Raw genomic sequence first — 16,280 nt, 5'->3', positions numbered from 1 at the left:
AGCCTGTGCTCCGCAACGGGAGAGGCCACAAGAGTGAGAGGCCTGCGTACAGCAAAAAAAAAAAAAAAAAAAAAAAAATTCTCTCACTGAAAAACATTTTCAAGAAGGACTTAACTTTTCTCGCATTTACTCTCTCCTACTTCCTCCATTTATTTAAAGCTACAAGTGCTGCCAGTCAGTAGCAAACCAAAGCAATGCCACAGGAAACAATAAATGTTGTTGTCACTCACTTTCATGGTCCGTTGCTGTAGCTAACTCTGGTCCTCTTAACAGTCCACCTGCTGGAAAGAAATTGGAGCAGGCACTCAGATAGATCATTTGCCCTATAACCCATATGGGAGGCTCATGCCCAGAACCCCAACCCCGTGTAAGAGGTGGCATACCAAAAATGTCTTCCCAAGAGGAACAATAATTTTGTATGAAGTTCCAAAAGATTTACTTATTGCCTTCCTCTCCATGGAAAAAGCACTGTGTATTGGTATGTTATACACATTCTACTATGGAACAGAAATAATGTTCCCTGGTACTCTGGGTATGAGGATGACACTGAAGTCATCCAGATATTGCTACCACTACCAAATGGAAAGCCATTTTTTGTAAGTAGGAAAGTGCTCCACTTTTTTTTTTTTTTGGCTGTGTGGGGTCTTCATCGCTGCACGCAGGCTTTCTCTAGCTGCAGCGAGTGGGGGTCACACTTCGTTGCGGTGCTCATGCTTCTCATTGCGGTGGCTTCTCTTGTTGCGGAGCATGGGCTCCAGGCGCGTGGGCTTCAGTGGTTGCAGCTCACGGGCTTAGTTGCTCCGCAGCATGTGGGATCTCCCGGGACTAGGGATCGAACCTGTGTCCCCTGCATTGGCAGGCAGATTCTTAACCACTGCGCCACCAGGGAAGTCCCTAGTGTTCCACTTTTTACCCAAAATATAAACTACTCTACCTCATTTTTACATTATACACAAATACAAGCTTTTTTCTTTTGATTGGCTGCTATTTAAAGCCTATTGATAGCTCAAAATTTATATGAATCAGAGTTTTAAAAAAATCCTTATTTCTCCATATCCCTGTGTCATATTAACCACCATCCAGTACCCACATTAAATGGATGACACACTAAAGGTTCTCTTCAGTATTAGATAAACACAAACCACTGGACCCCTAGAAAATGGTCTTGAAGGATCTCTACTGTTAAAACAGAAAAAAACAGGGGAAAGCGCAAACACAGTTCCCCAATACCACAAATCATGCAGCCAAGTTTCCCACATTTGGGGAAATTGCAGGGGTCAGCACATCCGGAGTGCAATGCATGAGCTGCACCCTGGGAAAACCACCTTCATGATCATGGTATATCCCCTCCCAGGTAAGTACTGAATCAGAGTTTTTATGAAACTAAAATTTATGTTCACAACACCAAAGCTCATTAAAATATTTTTAATATTAATATACAATTCTTCTCTCTTAGAAATACACAAAACTTTTAAATATTATAGCATTATTCCACAACAAAACTCTATTGACATAAATAAAAACGTTTTACAAATAGAATAATCTACACATTCAAAATGCTTTCAATCATTTTTTCACTTGTATTTTTTGGGGTATAGTAAAGACCCAAATGGAATGGGGGTTGCTTTAATTAGGGTAGTTATTTTTATAACTTCAGTCTTTCACAGCTTAGTGTATATGCAATCTTACTGTTAATGAAATAGAGAATTGTAATATTTTCCATCTCTTAATAGTCTTGCAATGAAACAGAAAATACCCTGTGTATCACATTTCTTGGAAGAATCAGTTGTTATGAAGAACCATTAGGGCTTGTTTCCTCTGTGAATACTTTCCAACTGCTTTCAGTATTCTCATCCCAAGTGCTGAAGAACTGTCTAATCTATTCACCTGAGATGTGCTATTCTGTAACATGAGCTGATGATGTGTAGCCTTTCAAATTAATTGATGAGGTAGCTCAATCAATGTAATCATTGGCTTAAAGTGAAAAGGAAGAAAACTGGTAAGTTTTGCTACCAACCAAAATGCTCATCTTTCTGACTCATCCTTCACACAGTTTTGGAGAGACGAGAGGAAAGAAAAAATGAAGACTGGAAGATTAATCCAGAGACAGCATATGTGAGGGAATGGATGAAAATTTCTCACCTAAATGGTGGTTCTGCAATAAGTTTCCCCACGTTATACCATATTTTCATTTATATTTCTATTTTCCAACATTCTGTATTGCAAGAATCATTTCAACAGATACCACACACACACGTATATATATAGTACATAGTATACAGTATGGCACTTTAAACAATTTAAAATACTCATGAAATACACGATTGTAAGGCACTTTTGCGGTGTACAAAAGTGAATGCCTCAAAATTAGGTATTTCCCCCAAATGAAGAAATATCCTCATAAAGGTTTATAGGATTCTGGAAAAGTCAAGTAGGCATGAATCATTAGTGATCTTGGCCAACATCTGAGAACCTTGGTATGACTGAAGAACAGAGATATAAGAGATAAATACTATTTTAAATTACAAAGTTCTGTATGTCAGTGTCAGGATTCTAAGTTCTTTTAGTTTCTCAACCACAGAAGACTGAAGAGTAGGCAAAATACTCATTGTGGACTGCTGTTTAGATTTAGGATGACACCAGACCAAGTGAATTATAAAGAAACTGGGAATAATAAATGCTTTGAGTTTCTTTTGCAAAGTTATTTCTTACAAATGTAGATAAGACAGAATCTTATTCAAACTACTTCAAAATGTGAAATTTCATGTATTTGAATCAACAATTTTAAATTCCCAAATACAAATACTGTTGTTCTAAATGATGTGAGCTTTTCTATGACTCTTCAAAATTAAAAGGTTTGCAACCTACAATATATTTTCTTGTCTAGGAAAGACAAAAAAGCTTAGATATTATAAAGTCAAAAAGTTAGGGGAATAATCACTTTTTCATGCTATAGTTCCCAGAAATTCCAAAAAAGCCAAATCTCTAGATCATGGTTGGTGAGGACAGGTCATTAACAAAGTCAAGAATTCAGGACAGATACAACTGTACCTTTTTAAAGAGCATGGACTTTAAAAAATCATTATTTCCACATTACATAATTTAAAAAATTCAGTGGTTATCTAAAATGACATTTTAAACCATTTTTCTTAAATGAAACTTAAAGAATGTAGTTAGTACATTCTTGTTGCTGAATGTGGAGATTAAAATGCATACCTAGCTCCTTTCATTATTTACAATTTAAATCTCTGTTGTACTTCATCTGCAATCATTCCAGAAATTGCAAGGGAAGAAGTGGCAGCAGGGGAAGGTGCATTTCTCACATGAAGAATGCGATTTCCAATATCCCCAACTCCTCCATCAAATACAAAATCTTCTACGAGATTTCCATCTCTATCCAGGGCTTGGGCTCTTACTCCAGCTGGACCTCTGCAAAAGCGAGAGTGGTAGTCATCTGACTAGAAGTGACAGGACACTTTACATACGTGTCAGTGGTTTCAAAGTATTCTTAAAGCAATAAAGTCTTTATTCTTCTAAATGCACAATTATGTGAAAACCCAATAGGTTTGTGTTTAGCCAAAGGCTGCCAGTTGTAGCCTGTCAAGCATATATCCTTACCCTAAAATACACAAATGGGTTCTTTCCAAAATTAGCAGATAAATCCATATTTAATTAGAATAGATGTATTTTTATTTAAATTTACAAAATGAATTTATTATACAATCAATCACTAGAATAGAAAGCAAGATAATACAAAGTAAAGAAAGCAAGAATTATGTGTGTCAGCTACATTCCTACATACGCTACAGAATTCTAAGTATTTTTATGTTTTGGTTGTACACTATTAAAAGTTATGGAAAAAATATTTGCAAATGGCAGCAAATTCTGGCTTTGTAGTTTGTTTTGATTTTTAACTGTTTAGCATTTAATATCAGGATAACCTTCAATTAATTAAAGAGAAATGACACACTCTCTTAATTAAAGGAAAAGCACAAAAATGAATTAACAGCATGTTAATACAGTAAGAGCCTTTAACATTAAAAGTTCTGTTTTACAACATTTGAGTTTACAAATTAGATTTTTTTTTTTTAGTTTTAAAAATAAAGTTTACAGATAAAATCTGGATAAAATAATTTTGGAGTCCAAAAGTGCCTCCACTGAAACTGCTTAAGAAAACCCAGTTTGCAAACAGTTGCCTTATACACACCAGCAAGACTCAAGAAATCAGGCAACAATATTAAACACTTTTTATTGATTCTGGGCAGATGCAGATAAGCACTTGAGGAAGATACAAAGAACAATACGAGAGCACTGCCCTCTAAGACCTCAGCCTGGCTGAGGAGAGATCATGATAATAATAGCTATTTTTTTACCAAGTGCTTACTCCATGCTAGGAATTCTCTCATTTAATCCTCACAACAACTCTAAGAGGCTGATATGTTTATAGTTTATATTTAACAGCAAAGAAAATAGAGAGATTAAGTAACTTGCCTGAAGTTACATAGCTATACAGTTCATCTGTAGAGAGATAAATAAGAATTACAACAACAGGGGTGAAAGATTCTGTAATAAAAGTAATCTGTAATATAGAAGGCTGCAGGGAATCTGGACAGGAGATTTTTGAGCTGTAAGGATTTCCAAGGAAGAATCAGATACAAAGGGCTTCCCTGGTGGCGCAGTGGTTGAGAGTCGGCCTGCTGATGCATGGGACACGGGTTCGTGCCCCGGTTCGGGAAGATCCCACATGCCGCGGAGCTGCTGGGCCCGTGAGCCATGGCCCCTGAGCCTGCGCGTCTGGAGCCTGTGCTCCGCAACGGGAGAGGCCACAACAGTGAGAGGCCCGCGTACCACAAAAAATACAGCACAAAAAGACAGAATGGGACTGAAGCTGAAATTTCTTAGGGTAAGGATACATAAGAGCCTATTAGCCAGTGTGTGGTCTACTTTGTACATTCTGTGTTTGTAGCTTCTCTCAACCAATCAAAACAGCATTTCTCCTCTCTTTTCTTGGATAATGCTCCTATTGCTGATGTGAGCATCTCTATGAGTTTTCTTGTCCTTCTCCTTTTATCTCACAGAAAGCCAACATGCAGGGGACACACAGTGGCATGACTACCTACTGATGTTGAGTGTTCAAAATAAAAACTTTCCTCTCCATGAAGGCTTAGTTAGTATATTCTCCTTACTCTTTCTAAGCAAATAGAAGTTAGTACTGATTAACTACAGTTAAAAATGTGTCTATATTTATTTATTCCTCTTACAAACACCAACTATGTTCTCGACATCCCCTACAGTCCTGCCCAAGTATTCAAAACCTATAATCTAAACTGTAAAAAAAATATACAAGATTAACTTTTTCTAAGAAACTCACTTTAGTTCAAACTAAAGTAACTATTTAACATGGCATGTTTAAATTACCAAATTCTTCATGCTCCCTATTCAGCACTTAATGAAATTTCAGGGTTTTTCTTTGCATGATTACATATAGGCATTCCCCCTCAGAATATCTCAGCTTGAGATGAATACTATAATTTTGAAATTTCAGGTAAAATAAACCATAAACATCTTCAGGGCCAGAACTGAATCTTATACAACAGCCCTATTTTGCCCCCTTGTCTAGACTTGTGTACATAGGAAGTATTCAATAGGGATAGAAAATTTTAATTGTTTAACTCTCAATACTTTTAAATTCTATTTTAATAACTGAAAGAATAAATGATTCAGCAAATTTAATATTTGTGAATTTAGCTATATTTAACTGTTTAATGGTATTTGTAGCCACATATTTTGCCATATTTGTAGCTAAATTTAATAGAAATGCAAGGCCTAGACCCTTAAATATGTCTAGAAACAACAGGTAAATATGTAACTAACGGCACTCATTCTTCTGAGAAGTGTTGTATTTATTGCTTTATTATTCTGTGGCAGGCATAATCCTGTGGGCTAGAAAACAGCTATGACAGGCTACAACTGACATCTTTGGACAGTTCCAAATAGGACAATTTAGTATTTTATAAAACTCACATGGGATCTACTGTTAATCTAAAAACAGAAGTTCACAGGAGCATATTTAAATTGGGAGTGGTGATATAGGGCAAGTCAACCATTCCATCTTAATTTCCAAATGTGAAGAAAGGGTATTTTTGTTATTAATATTCAACCAAACTGGATTGCAACAAGAGAACATGGTTTTTCCATGCCCAGTTTTTTAATTTTGTTGACAAACTGGTTTAGGGCTTAGATCATTTTGAGCCTTAGTAAATGTTCTGTGAGGGCTTGAAAAACATGAGTATTCTATAACGGGGGTGAGGGAGTTCTATGCATCCCTTAAATCAAGTGGTTTTGTTTGTTGGTCTTTTAAGTTTTTGGCCATGCTGCACGGCACGTGGGATGTTAGTTCCTTGGAAGCACAGAGTCTTAACCACTGGACTCCCAAGGAAGTCCCTAAATCAAGTGTTTTAATTGTGTTATTCAAATCTATTTTTTTTTTTTTTTTTGGCCATGCCGAGTGCCTTGAGGGGATCTTAGCTTCCCGACCATGGATTGAACCTGGACCCCAGCAGTGAACCGAGTCCTAACCACTGGACAACCAGGGAATTCCCCTCAAACCTAATATTTTATCTGCTTGAGCTATCATCTATCAACAGACATGTCTTAAAATCACCCATCACAATTATAGATTTGATTTCTGCTTCCAGTTATGTCAGTTTTTGTTCTCTGTATTTCTTAGCTCTGTTATCATATGCAACAGATTTATAGTGACCCTCCTTATTTATAACAATAATTTTTTACCTTAAAGTGTCTTTTATCTAAAATGAACCTAGGACTCATCTTTCTTCGAATAAGCATTTGCCTAACACATAGGTGGACTTTTAAAATCCAACCTGATAATCTCTGTCTTAACACGTTTGCATTTATTATAATTTCTGATATTTGATTTCAACTATATTATTTTATGCTATTTAACCCGATCTTTTTCTGAAGTTTTCCCACCTCCTTTCTTGACTTACTGAGTTTTCTACATTCTTTTTTCTTCCTCTACTATTTGGAAGTTATATAATCTATTTACATTCTTGTATTTAGTTTTTTAATTCAGATGGGACTCACTGTACATCTTGAATTTTATGTCTTTTTGTCCATTCCAGAAAATTCTCAACTACTTCTCTTCAAAGTATTGCCTCTTCTCAACTTCTCTGGAACTCCTATGAGATGTAGGCTGGAATCTTCTCATCTTCTCCATGTCTTAATTTGCACATGATGCATCTTTAGCTTACAACATTGTTCTCTAAATTCTTCAGATTTACCTTCCAATTTACTAATTTTCTCTTAAGGGAGGTCCAACCAGCTGTCTAACTTAATCATTTGAGTTTTAAAATTTAAGAACTATATTTTTCATTTCTAGAAATTCTGATTACTTGGTTTCTAAATTTGCCTAGGGTATTTTTTAAATTATTATTCTTTTTCAGTTTTTTTCATTCCCTTTTTAAAAAAATTCATTGGAGCATACTTACTTTATGGTTTCTAATATTACTATTATCCAAAGTTGTTAGAGTCTAATTCTAGTACTTATTCTATCTGCTTACTCTCACTTATAGTGCTTTGGAACTTTTGCTGGTGAGTTCCTATTCAGCAGGGGGCGTTGGGTTGAAATTATGTCCCTCCACAGAGGTTTTATATTTGCTTCTGTCAGACACTCCAGGTGTATAACCATTCTAGGAACACCTTTTTTTTTAATGGAAAATATTAAACATGTACAAAAGTAAAATGAACAGTATAAGGAACTCCCATGTATGTATTACCCAGTTTCAGTAATAATCAACACACAGCCAATCTTGTTTCATCTATATCCCCACTCTGTCTACCTCTCTCCACTGGATTATTTTAAAGCAAACCCCAGATGGCGTATCATTTCACTTCAATGTATATTTCTCTTAAAAGGATTCTTAATAATAATACAAAACTACTAACTGCTTAGTATCAACCATATTCAGTCTGTGGTCAAATTACCCTGATTTTCACTCACTCTAATCTGTTTAAAGTGAGAGAGTGAGAGGCAGAAGTGTTAGTCTGAAGCAGGATCCATTTCTCAGCTTAAAGTTCCTAGATCAAACTAGTGGTACAAATTGAAACTCCAAGTACTTGTGAGGGAAGGCCCAGGGTTCTAGATTTTTAGGAGATTTTTTTCTAGACTTCCTCTTCACTGAGGGTACAGCCCTTCCAGAGTCCCTGGTTTTACAAAGGGATCTCAGTTCCAACTTTTTACCTTTTACAGACCCAAGGCTTCCTTTCCAGCACTTGAGTAGCAATTAAAATATAAGTCCCTAATGTTTTATATCTTGATTTGTGTGGTGGATGCATGAGTTTATACAATTTCCAAACTTCATTGAGCACTCAAGATCTGCATATTTTATTGTCTGTAAATCACAGATTAAAACAAAACTCAGTTATATTTACATCAAAATCAGAAAATCCTCCCTACCTTTCCAAGTCAGCATCAGCACTAATTCCTCCTAGTTCTTGGGTATTCAATTTCCTCTCTGTTTTCGTTTCTGGGATGCCTTTATTTTCTTGCACTCTCAGCTATAAGCATTTCAAGGGATTTTTATTATATTTTCTCCAGACTCTCTTATTAGTATTTTGCAGTGTGAGGGTTACCAAATTCTCTAGACTAGTAGCTCTCAAACAGGGGAGACTTTGCCCCCAGAGGATATTTGGCAACGTCTGGAGACATTTTTGGTTGTCATACTAGGGGAGTACTGCTGGCATCTAGTGGGTAGAGTCCAGGGATGCTGCTAAACATTCTACAGTGAACTGGACAGTCCCCCACAATAAAGAATTATTTGGCCCCAAACGTCAACAGTACCAAGAATGAGAAACCCTTTTTTGCAAAAGGGTCTAGATCACCTTTATTGCAGGATTTTTGGCTTTTACCCTTGCATTTCACAGTAGTGTAGTCTTTAGCTATCACTTACAATGAAAACATCTTGTCTGAAAATTTACTACAGAATTCCCCCAAGAATATATTTTCAAAATGAAGTGTGGGAAAAAGAGGGGATCTTGGCAAATATGTTGTCATATTTTACATCCTTACAATGCTAACAGATACAAACTACTGTTAGATTACCATGTCAAAATTAATCACAGAACAAATTAAAGGACTTTAGAGCTAAAATTAGGAACCTTAGAGATCATCATTTAATAATGAGAAGTCTGTATACCTAATGCATACATTTGACAGGTTATAACTTTACATTCCAATCTAATGTTCACTGGTAAGTTATTGCCCAAGATACTCTGGCTGGGCAATGAGAAGTCCAACTGGATCCCTTTTGGTAGCTACTGCAACTAAAGGACACCATCTTGAGCTAAACATTCCACTAAAAGTGTTGCTTTGGTTCTTTTTTACTATCCAGAACTACCTAATATGCTTCTTCCCCAATATTAATGATAGGGCATTTATGGTGTTATACTGGTTGCAAACAGGACTTAGGCTTCAAAATGTGGGAAGTCTATTGACATTATTTTTTTGTATTATTATTATTATTTAAGATTCTAGGCATATAACAAGGTACAGAGAATAACATAATGAACATCAATATTTTTTTTACCAAACAGCTTAAGAAATAAGCATTATAGATATGATAGAAGCCCCCTGTCAAACTCTCTGCATCCCATTCTCTTGTCTCCCCGGAGATAAACACTCTCCTCAGTTAGGTGTTTATCACTCTCGTGTTTGTTTTTATTTTCACATTACATGTGCAATCCATATACATACACAGTATAAACATATAAATGGTATCAAACATATCTTCTACACTTTTCTTTTTGTTACTGATAATTTCCTGCATTTAAGAGCTACAGGAATCAAATGGAATTGCTGAATATGTTCAGCTTCTCCATCTTCAGAAAGAAACTCATCTGTGACTGGGTTGAATTTGTCCCCAAATCCACCTGCCTACAGTGTTGTGTGCCCTTTTCTACTACCTGGTAATGAAACTGGTAACTGAAATTCACACCTTTCCACCCAGAGACAAGGGTATTCACCAAAACCCACAAGCCCCAAGGTTCAGTTCTACCATGTGAAATCCACTGGTCTAAAGAGTTTTCCTCAGGCTTCTACAAAAGAGTGGTAATCAAATCTGCATAGTGAATTCACTGCAACTATTTATACACAGAATTCACTATGCCCACCTATTGTGTTTTCCAAGGAATATTAACAGCAGTAAAAGACACTAGATTTGACCAATCTATTTTCAGATATAAAACATAACAAGTCTGCTAAAGCAGACCACTGAAAACATAAAAGCCTTCATTTATAGGTGAGTGAAAGAACATAAAGCCTAGATATTTTTATCCCTTCTATTTCAGAAGGTGAGTAGAGGGCTGAGAGAGATAAGAGTTAAAAACATTAGCTGGGTTTTAATAGTTCTTCTAAGGATTCAAAGAGGCTGGTCTGAGAATGATACATGAGAATCAGATTTAGACCAGGAGGCTCCCCTGAGGGAGACAGCTGACATGATTACTGCTCTCTTCCCAGATACAGAGTCGAGCTGCTGATATATTACACCAGGCAAGTTCAGCAGCTGTTACTGAGGAGACAGACACTTAGTGCTCTAGAGATTCATTGCGGGATGGATTCAGGGAGGAGAGGATCTCAAAGACCACTGCTGATTAGGCCTAACAAATGGCTGGTTCAGGGGAAAAGATGAGCACCCTAAAAATATCACCAAAAAGAAAATAGGCTTGTGTGGCATTTAGGACAAGGTATAGATCAAGTCCAGAAAGCCTTTTATCTTTAAGAAAAAAACATTTTTTTAAGTAATCCTTCCTTTGCCCCACACCCCCACAGCAAGGACTCAGACTGATTGCTACCATACTATTTCCCACTTCTGTTCTACAAATAGTCCTTGAGGGAAGTAGGATCCAAGAAAGAACAAAATAAGTACAGAGGAAGCAAGGTAAGATGCCAGGTATGAGTATGTTTCTAAAAGCTTTTAAGAATCAATCAAAGTATAATGTTTTAATATGCTTATTACCTAATTAGGTAACATGGTGATCAATGATCTTATACAGAATTAAAAGTCAGAAGGCTTTGGAATCACAAGAGTAAGTGGCCAGGGAGATTAAAAAAACTTCAGGTGAGATGTTTATCATGAATGAAAGCTAGACACAAAGGTGAAGGTGGCATCATAACACAACTGAAATGGAGATTTCAGCTTAATGCTGTAAGGTAGTCCAGATAATCATAAATGGACCTAGTTCAAGCACTAAGGGCCATGATGCAGCAATGCCCAAACTGCAAGGGGAATGAACAACTTGTTGAGAGAGAGCACACAAAAATTCAGTGGACACACTGATTGAAAGTGTGCTTACAAGTCACCAAGTCAGACCCACCTCCCAAGTTCACCTAGGACATGACTGTATTTACAACCCTTACGGCTTTTCCTTACCTAAGTATGTCACTGATAGTAATTTCAGGGATAAACTTTTGAAGGTGCTTCACTGTTGCACTGAGAAAACAGGCTTTGTACATTTCATTAACTCCATAGGAAAAATTCTGGAACACCAGTTTAATCAAGCCACTGAAAGCAAAGAAAATAAAATCTTTATGAAAGAAAGGAATTCTTTATTATCATACAACACCTTTACAGCTATTAGATTTGGGGGTGGGGTGTGGCATCACAGAAATCTATGCAAAGTCAGAAAAACCACATATTAAAAGAAAATCAGCTTTTGGCCGACGTAAGAAGGAAACTTCATCAAAGGAATACCTTCCCAACTCTAAAAGTAAACACCATTCAAACTCAAATTCCCAGGGAATGCTGGTTTCAAACTAGGATAAAGCCTGCCAACATCAAGGCTTTCTAATTCAATGTTATGTGCTTTCAAAAGGCATTAAAGATCTTTAAATCATGGCATTAAACATGTGGGACATTTACCCTACTTTTCTTTAGTCAGCCAGAGGTGAGACGCTCTAGTAGTGATTCTCACATGAGACTCTGGGGAGCCTATGTACATCTGTATTTTTACAATACACGTATGCTTCCTAGCATACGTGCTAGGAAGCCCCATCCTAAACCTGTTTCAGAATCTGTGCAGGGTGAAACTCAAGTATAGCTTTAAAAGCTTTCTAGTGATTTTGATGATGTGAAACCCTCTAGAGAGCAACAGTGCTAAAAGGACAAAATACTTCACTGGGTTATTTCTTACAATAGTAAACACGCTGCATTCCAGGTCAACACAGCAGTACTGTTAGTCTTCCACAAAAAGAAACAAACTTGCTTATCAGCAGTTTCTCCAGAGGTTTTCAAAATCATGGTGACTGGCCTGAAATGATCTTATCAAAGCAAACCATCTACTGATTTTGAGAGAAACTTCTGTTTTTTTTCCAAGCTCAGCTAGAAGGTTAGCAAAACAAGATCTGGATTCTCAGATGTGCGATCGCTCGTGGCTCTTGGTCTTGTTCTTTTTAACCACAACCTCACCCTGGCTCATCAGAGTGTTCTTGAAGTAGTTAAAATGTTATGCTTATTCCACAAAGCTCTTAATTTAGATTAATTAAAAAACCAATATACCAATCACAAATATGAAAATTTATCCAATAAACAGAATATCGAGAAAGAAAAAATTCCCATATTAAAAATATAAGCACATAAAATCATTTTTTTAAGGAAATAAAGTTACCTCTTGATAATTATATCCATAATATCTCTGGCACTGAAGTCAAAGGGTCTGTAACCCTCTCGTTTAAAGGCAAGAACTGCATTCGGCCCTAGCCAAATACTGCCGTCCATCCTTGGTGTGAAGTGAACTCCTAGGAAAGGAAATCGGCTATCTGGGACCTATGGATTTAACAGAGCAAAGAACTATTAGCCCCATTTCATACTGCATTTTATTACACATGCAAACATTCAACTGGTAATATAAAACAGTTTCTTCCCATGCATCTGATTTGCATTACTTTTGATCTGTACTCAGATAATACTTTTCTATTTACATGCTTCTGCCTAGAAATGCCACACAGGAAACCTGATGCTATGACAATAAGGTACATTGTCCCATCTATTCCTCTTTCTGGGTAAAGAAAAAAAACAACTGTCCTACTTTAGGTTATTCCCCACCTCCACCCTCCCCAAGTAGGGATATATGTGGGTGGCAAATAAAATCAGAGCTGCTGGAAAAAAACACACCTTCATAGCACAGGCTTTTGTAAAGTGGGAATGCAATACTTGGAACAGATGAAATGGAAGTTTTGGCAAGGTCAAAAACATTAAATAGCTGAATACTGGTTGTTCAACCTAGTAGTTCCAGACAGAAGAATGAGCTTTTCATTTAAACGGCTCTGTCTTCGCTACGCCATGAAACTACACAGTGGCCAAATCCCCTTTTCTGCACTTATAGACAGTGAACTGAGAAAGAGGGTTGGCATCTGGGCATGCTATAAGGAAAAGTTCTGTTATGAGTACTCCTTCCACCAGAGAAGTGGAAGAATTGGGTTCTTTCTTCACAGCCCTTCCCATGGTGCACTCAAGCTTTCCTGTACTTGTGGGCAAGTCATTATAATTGAATGACTATGATATCGGAATAAAGATTTGGGGATTCGACCACAAGAGAAACAGGTGGAATGATTGCACCAAAAGCCCTTCAAAATATCTTACTTCTCACCCCGGGAAAAGTTTTTGTTTCATTCCCCTTTTTGCCCACAACCATCTTGAGAAGGCAGAAGTACTACCTACTGGATAAATATTCCCTTTTACAAGATAGCGTTTTTCTGGCTTCAAGAGCAGGTAATCTCCCCGGAATGGTACAATTCGCGGATTGGGATTGCAGCCACTCAACTCGGAAATACGGTCTGAGTGAAGTCCTGCACATGTCACAACATACTGACATCGAACCTCCTCTCCCTAGTGCAAGAGAAAAGAACAGTGACTTGTGGGAAGTAGAAAGATTAGGTGGAGGAGGGGGAGAGGGAGAGGGCGGATAGATGATAGAAAAGACAATAAAGGGCACAGATATGGACTTCTTCCTTTTTATTCCTTTTAAAAGAGGAAATTAAAACAAGTATCAGCAAAATAAGTTCTTCAGCATTTAGGTGGCAGGTAGGAGCTTAGGGCAGTGGCACACAAGAGAATGTACCTTAAATTTTGTACTTTAATCTAGAGATACAGTGGTTGACCTAGTGAGGATACCCAACAAGCCACACACACATACACCCGTATTTTACTAACACCTAGCACGGAACTTAACTACTTGTTGCATGAAGTAGTAAACTTCGTTTAGGTGGCCCCAACCAGTTTGGCTTCCTTTGTGTTTCAGATAGCTTCTCCTGTCTTAGGTAGGAGTAATTGATCTTGTTACTCAATAACCTTGCACAATTCCCACTGTAACCTACCCACCAACCAATTTCTGCTTCCTGATCAGTATCTACTTTGCAAACTGAAGCTACTTTCAAAAACTCATTCATTCAACCCGCATTTACTGAGAACGCACACCACAGTCAAGGTTTGCTTTAATGACTAGGAGACTGCTAATCTTAGGCTGTGTTTTCTCATAAATTTTATTTTGTGATTATCATCTGCATATTTTTAGGTTTACTCTGCCAGGGTTAGCCAATTTGCAACTCTTATTTCCTAAATGATTTCATTTAACTCTAATTCACCACCACACTCTAATTTCTATCGCTTTATTTCTTACAGAGGAGACAACTAACACCTTCTTGCTTCAGGTAATTTCTTGTTCCTAGATCTCCTTCCCCGAGGACCTATTTCTGAAGTCTTGGAGTTCTCACCTGCCTCAACGTTCTTTCTTTCTTTGTAGCCCTTACTGATTCAGCCTTATTTTATCTCCGCGTGCTTCCTATTTTTGCTTAGCTACCAAGATAAGCATCTTTTCATGAGTTATACAAGTCACACTGATGACAAAAATCAGATGAAACTTGTTTATAGTGAATTCAAATTAGCTAGACTAAACCATGAAAGTTTTAAGACGCTTGAAGTCAAAGGACCATGTCAACAAAAACAGAAGTAGGTTGGTATCTTTCCTGTTCATCTAGAGTTATATACCAGAAGTACAAAAAAATTCTTTATGTGATATAAATCTTCTAGTTACTACTTTAAAGTTCAGCAACTCTTTGTTGAAGAGGAGCTTTATAAATGTAAAGATAAGAGAATTTATAGAATGGTACCAGAATGCAATAACCTAGAAGTTCTCTCTTAAAAGCTCAAGGAACGGGCTTCACTCGTGGCGCAGTGGTTGGGAGTCTGCCTGCTAGTGCGGGGGACATGGGTTCGAGCCCTGGTCTGGGAGGATCCCACATGCCGCGGAGTGACTAGGCCCATGAGCCACAACTACTGAGCCTGCGTGTCTGGAGCCTGTGCTCCGCAACAAGAGAGGCCGCGATAGTGAGAGGCCCAAGCACCGCGATGAAGAGTGGCCCCCGCTTGCCACAACTAGAGAAAGCCCTTGCACAGAAATGAAGACTCCAACACAGCCAAAAAAAAAAAAAAAAAAAGCTCAAGGAAAAATTCTGAAGAAAAAATTTATTAAAAACCGTCATACATCTCTGAAATCAGTTTATGCTATACACGAAACAATTATTAAATTCAATAACACATTTATTTCACACCCAAAATTGAAATACTGAATTTACATTGAATTATTTGTTCAAACATAAATTTCTTTAAAAAAATAAACTATGCATTACTGTTGCTATTTCATAAGTGAAAGAATTTTTCCCCATATGCAATCTATAAATCTTTAGTTTGCAAATCCTCTCCCCAAAAGTTTATTTTAAAAATTCATTTTCTTTTAACCTGTCATAAAAGCGTAAATATTCAACTTGATAAGTTGACTCAAACTTTTATTTTTTCATTTTTTTAAAACAATTCCATGTATTTATTTTTTTAATTTATTTTTTATTTTTTTAAAGATTTAATTTTACCTGATTTTTGGCTGTGTTGGGTCTTCGTTGCTGCACGCGGGCTTTCTCTAGTTGCGACGAGCGAGTGCTACTCTTTGTTGCGGTGCATGGGCTTCTCACTGCGGTGGCTTCTCTTGTTGTGGAGCACAGGCTCTAGGTGCGCAGGCTTCAGTAGTTGTGGCTCATGGGCTCAGTAGTTGTGGTTCGTGGGCTCTAGAGTGCAGGCTTAGTAGCTGTGGCGCATGGGCTTAGCTGCTCTGCGGCGTGTGGGATCTTCCTGGACCAGAGATCGAACCCACGTCCCCTGCATTGGCAGGCGGATTCTTATCCACTGCGCCACCAGGGAAGTCCCTCAAAATTT

General features: G+C 37.3%; 1 protein-coding gene across 5 annotated transcripts in view; it reads right to left on the bottom strand.

Moving 5' to 3' along the window:
* Positions 1-1,417: 1,417 nt before the first annotated feature.
* The window catches only part of L2HGDH (L-2-hydroxyglutarate dehydrogenase), a 49,790-nt gene continuing 34,927 nt past the window's right edge, over positions 1,418-16,280 (bottom strand). For all 5 annotated transcript variants that reach the window (XM_079913225.1, XM_079913226.1, XM_079913229.1 and 2 more), the window contains 4 exons: positions 13,737-13,904; positions 12,685-12,842; positions 11,451-11,582; positions 1,418-3,429 (listed from right to left, as the gene is read on the bottom strand). In XM_079913225.1, the coding sequence (XP_079769351.1) occupies positions 3,234-3,429; positions 11,451-11,582; positions 12,685-12,842; positions 13,737-13,904 (654 nt within the window). In that variant the 3' untranslated portion in view covers positions 1,418-3,233. The remainder of the gene's footprint in view (positions 3,430-11,450; positions 11,583-12,684; positions 12,843-13,736; positions 13,905-16,280) is intronic.

Source organism: Stenella coeruleoalba (genome assembly GCF_951394435.1).
Source record: "Stenella coeruleoalba genome assembly, chromosome: 2".
In the NCBI taxonomy this organism is placed as follows: Eukaryota; Metazoa; Chordata; class Mammalia; order Artiodactyla; family Delphinidae; genus Stenella; species Stenella coeruleoalba.
Note: the sequence above shows the minus strand (reverse complement) of the source record. Positions and strands in the feature narration are given on the sequence as shown.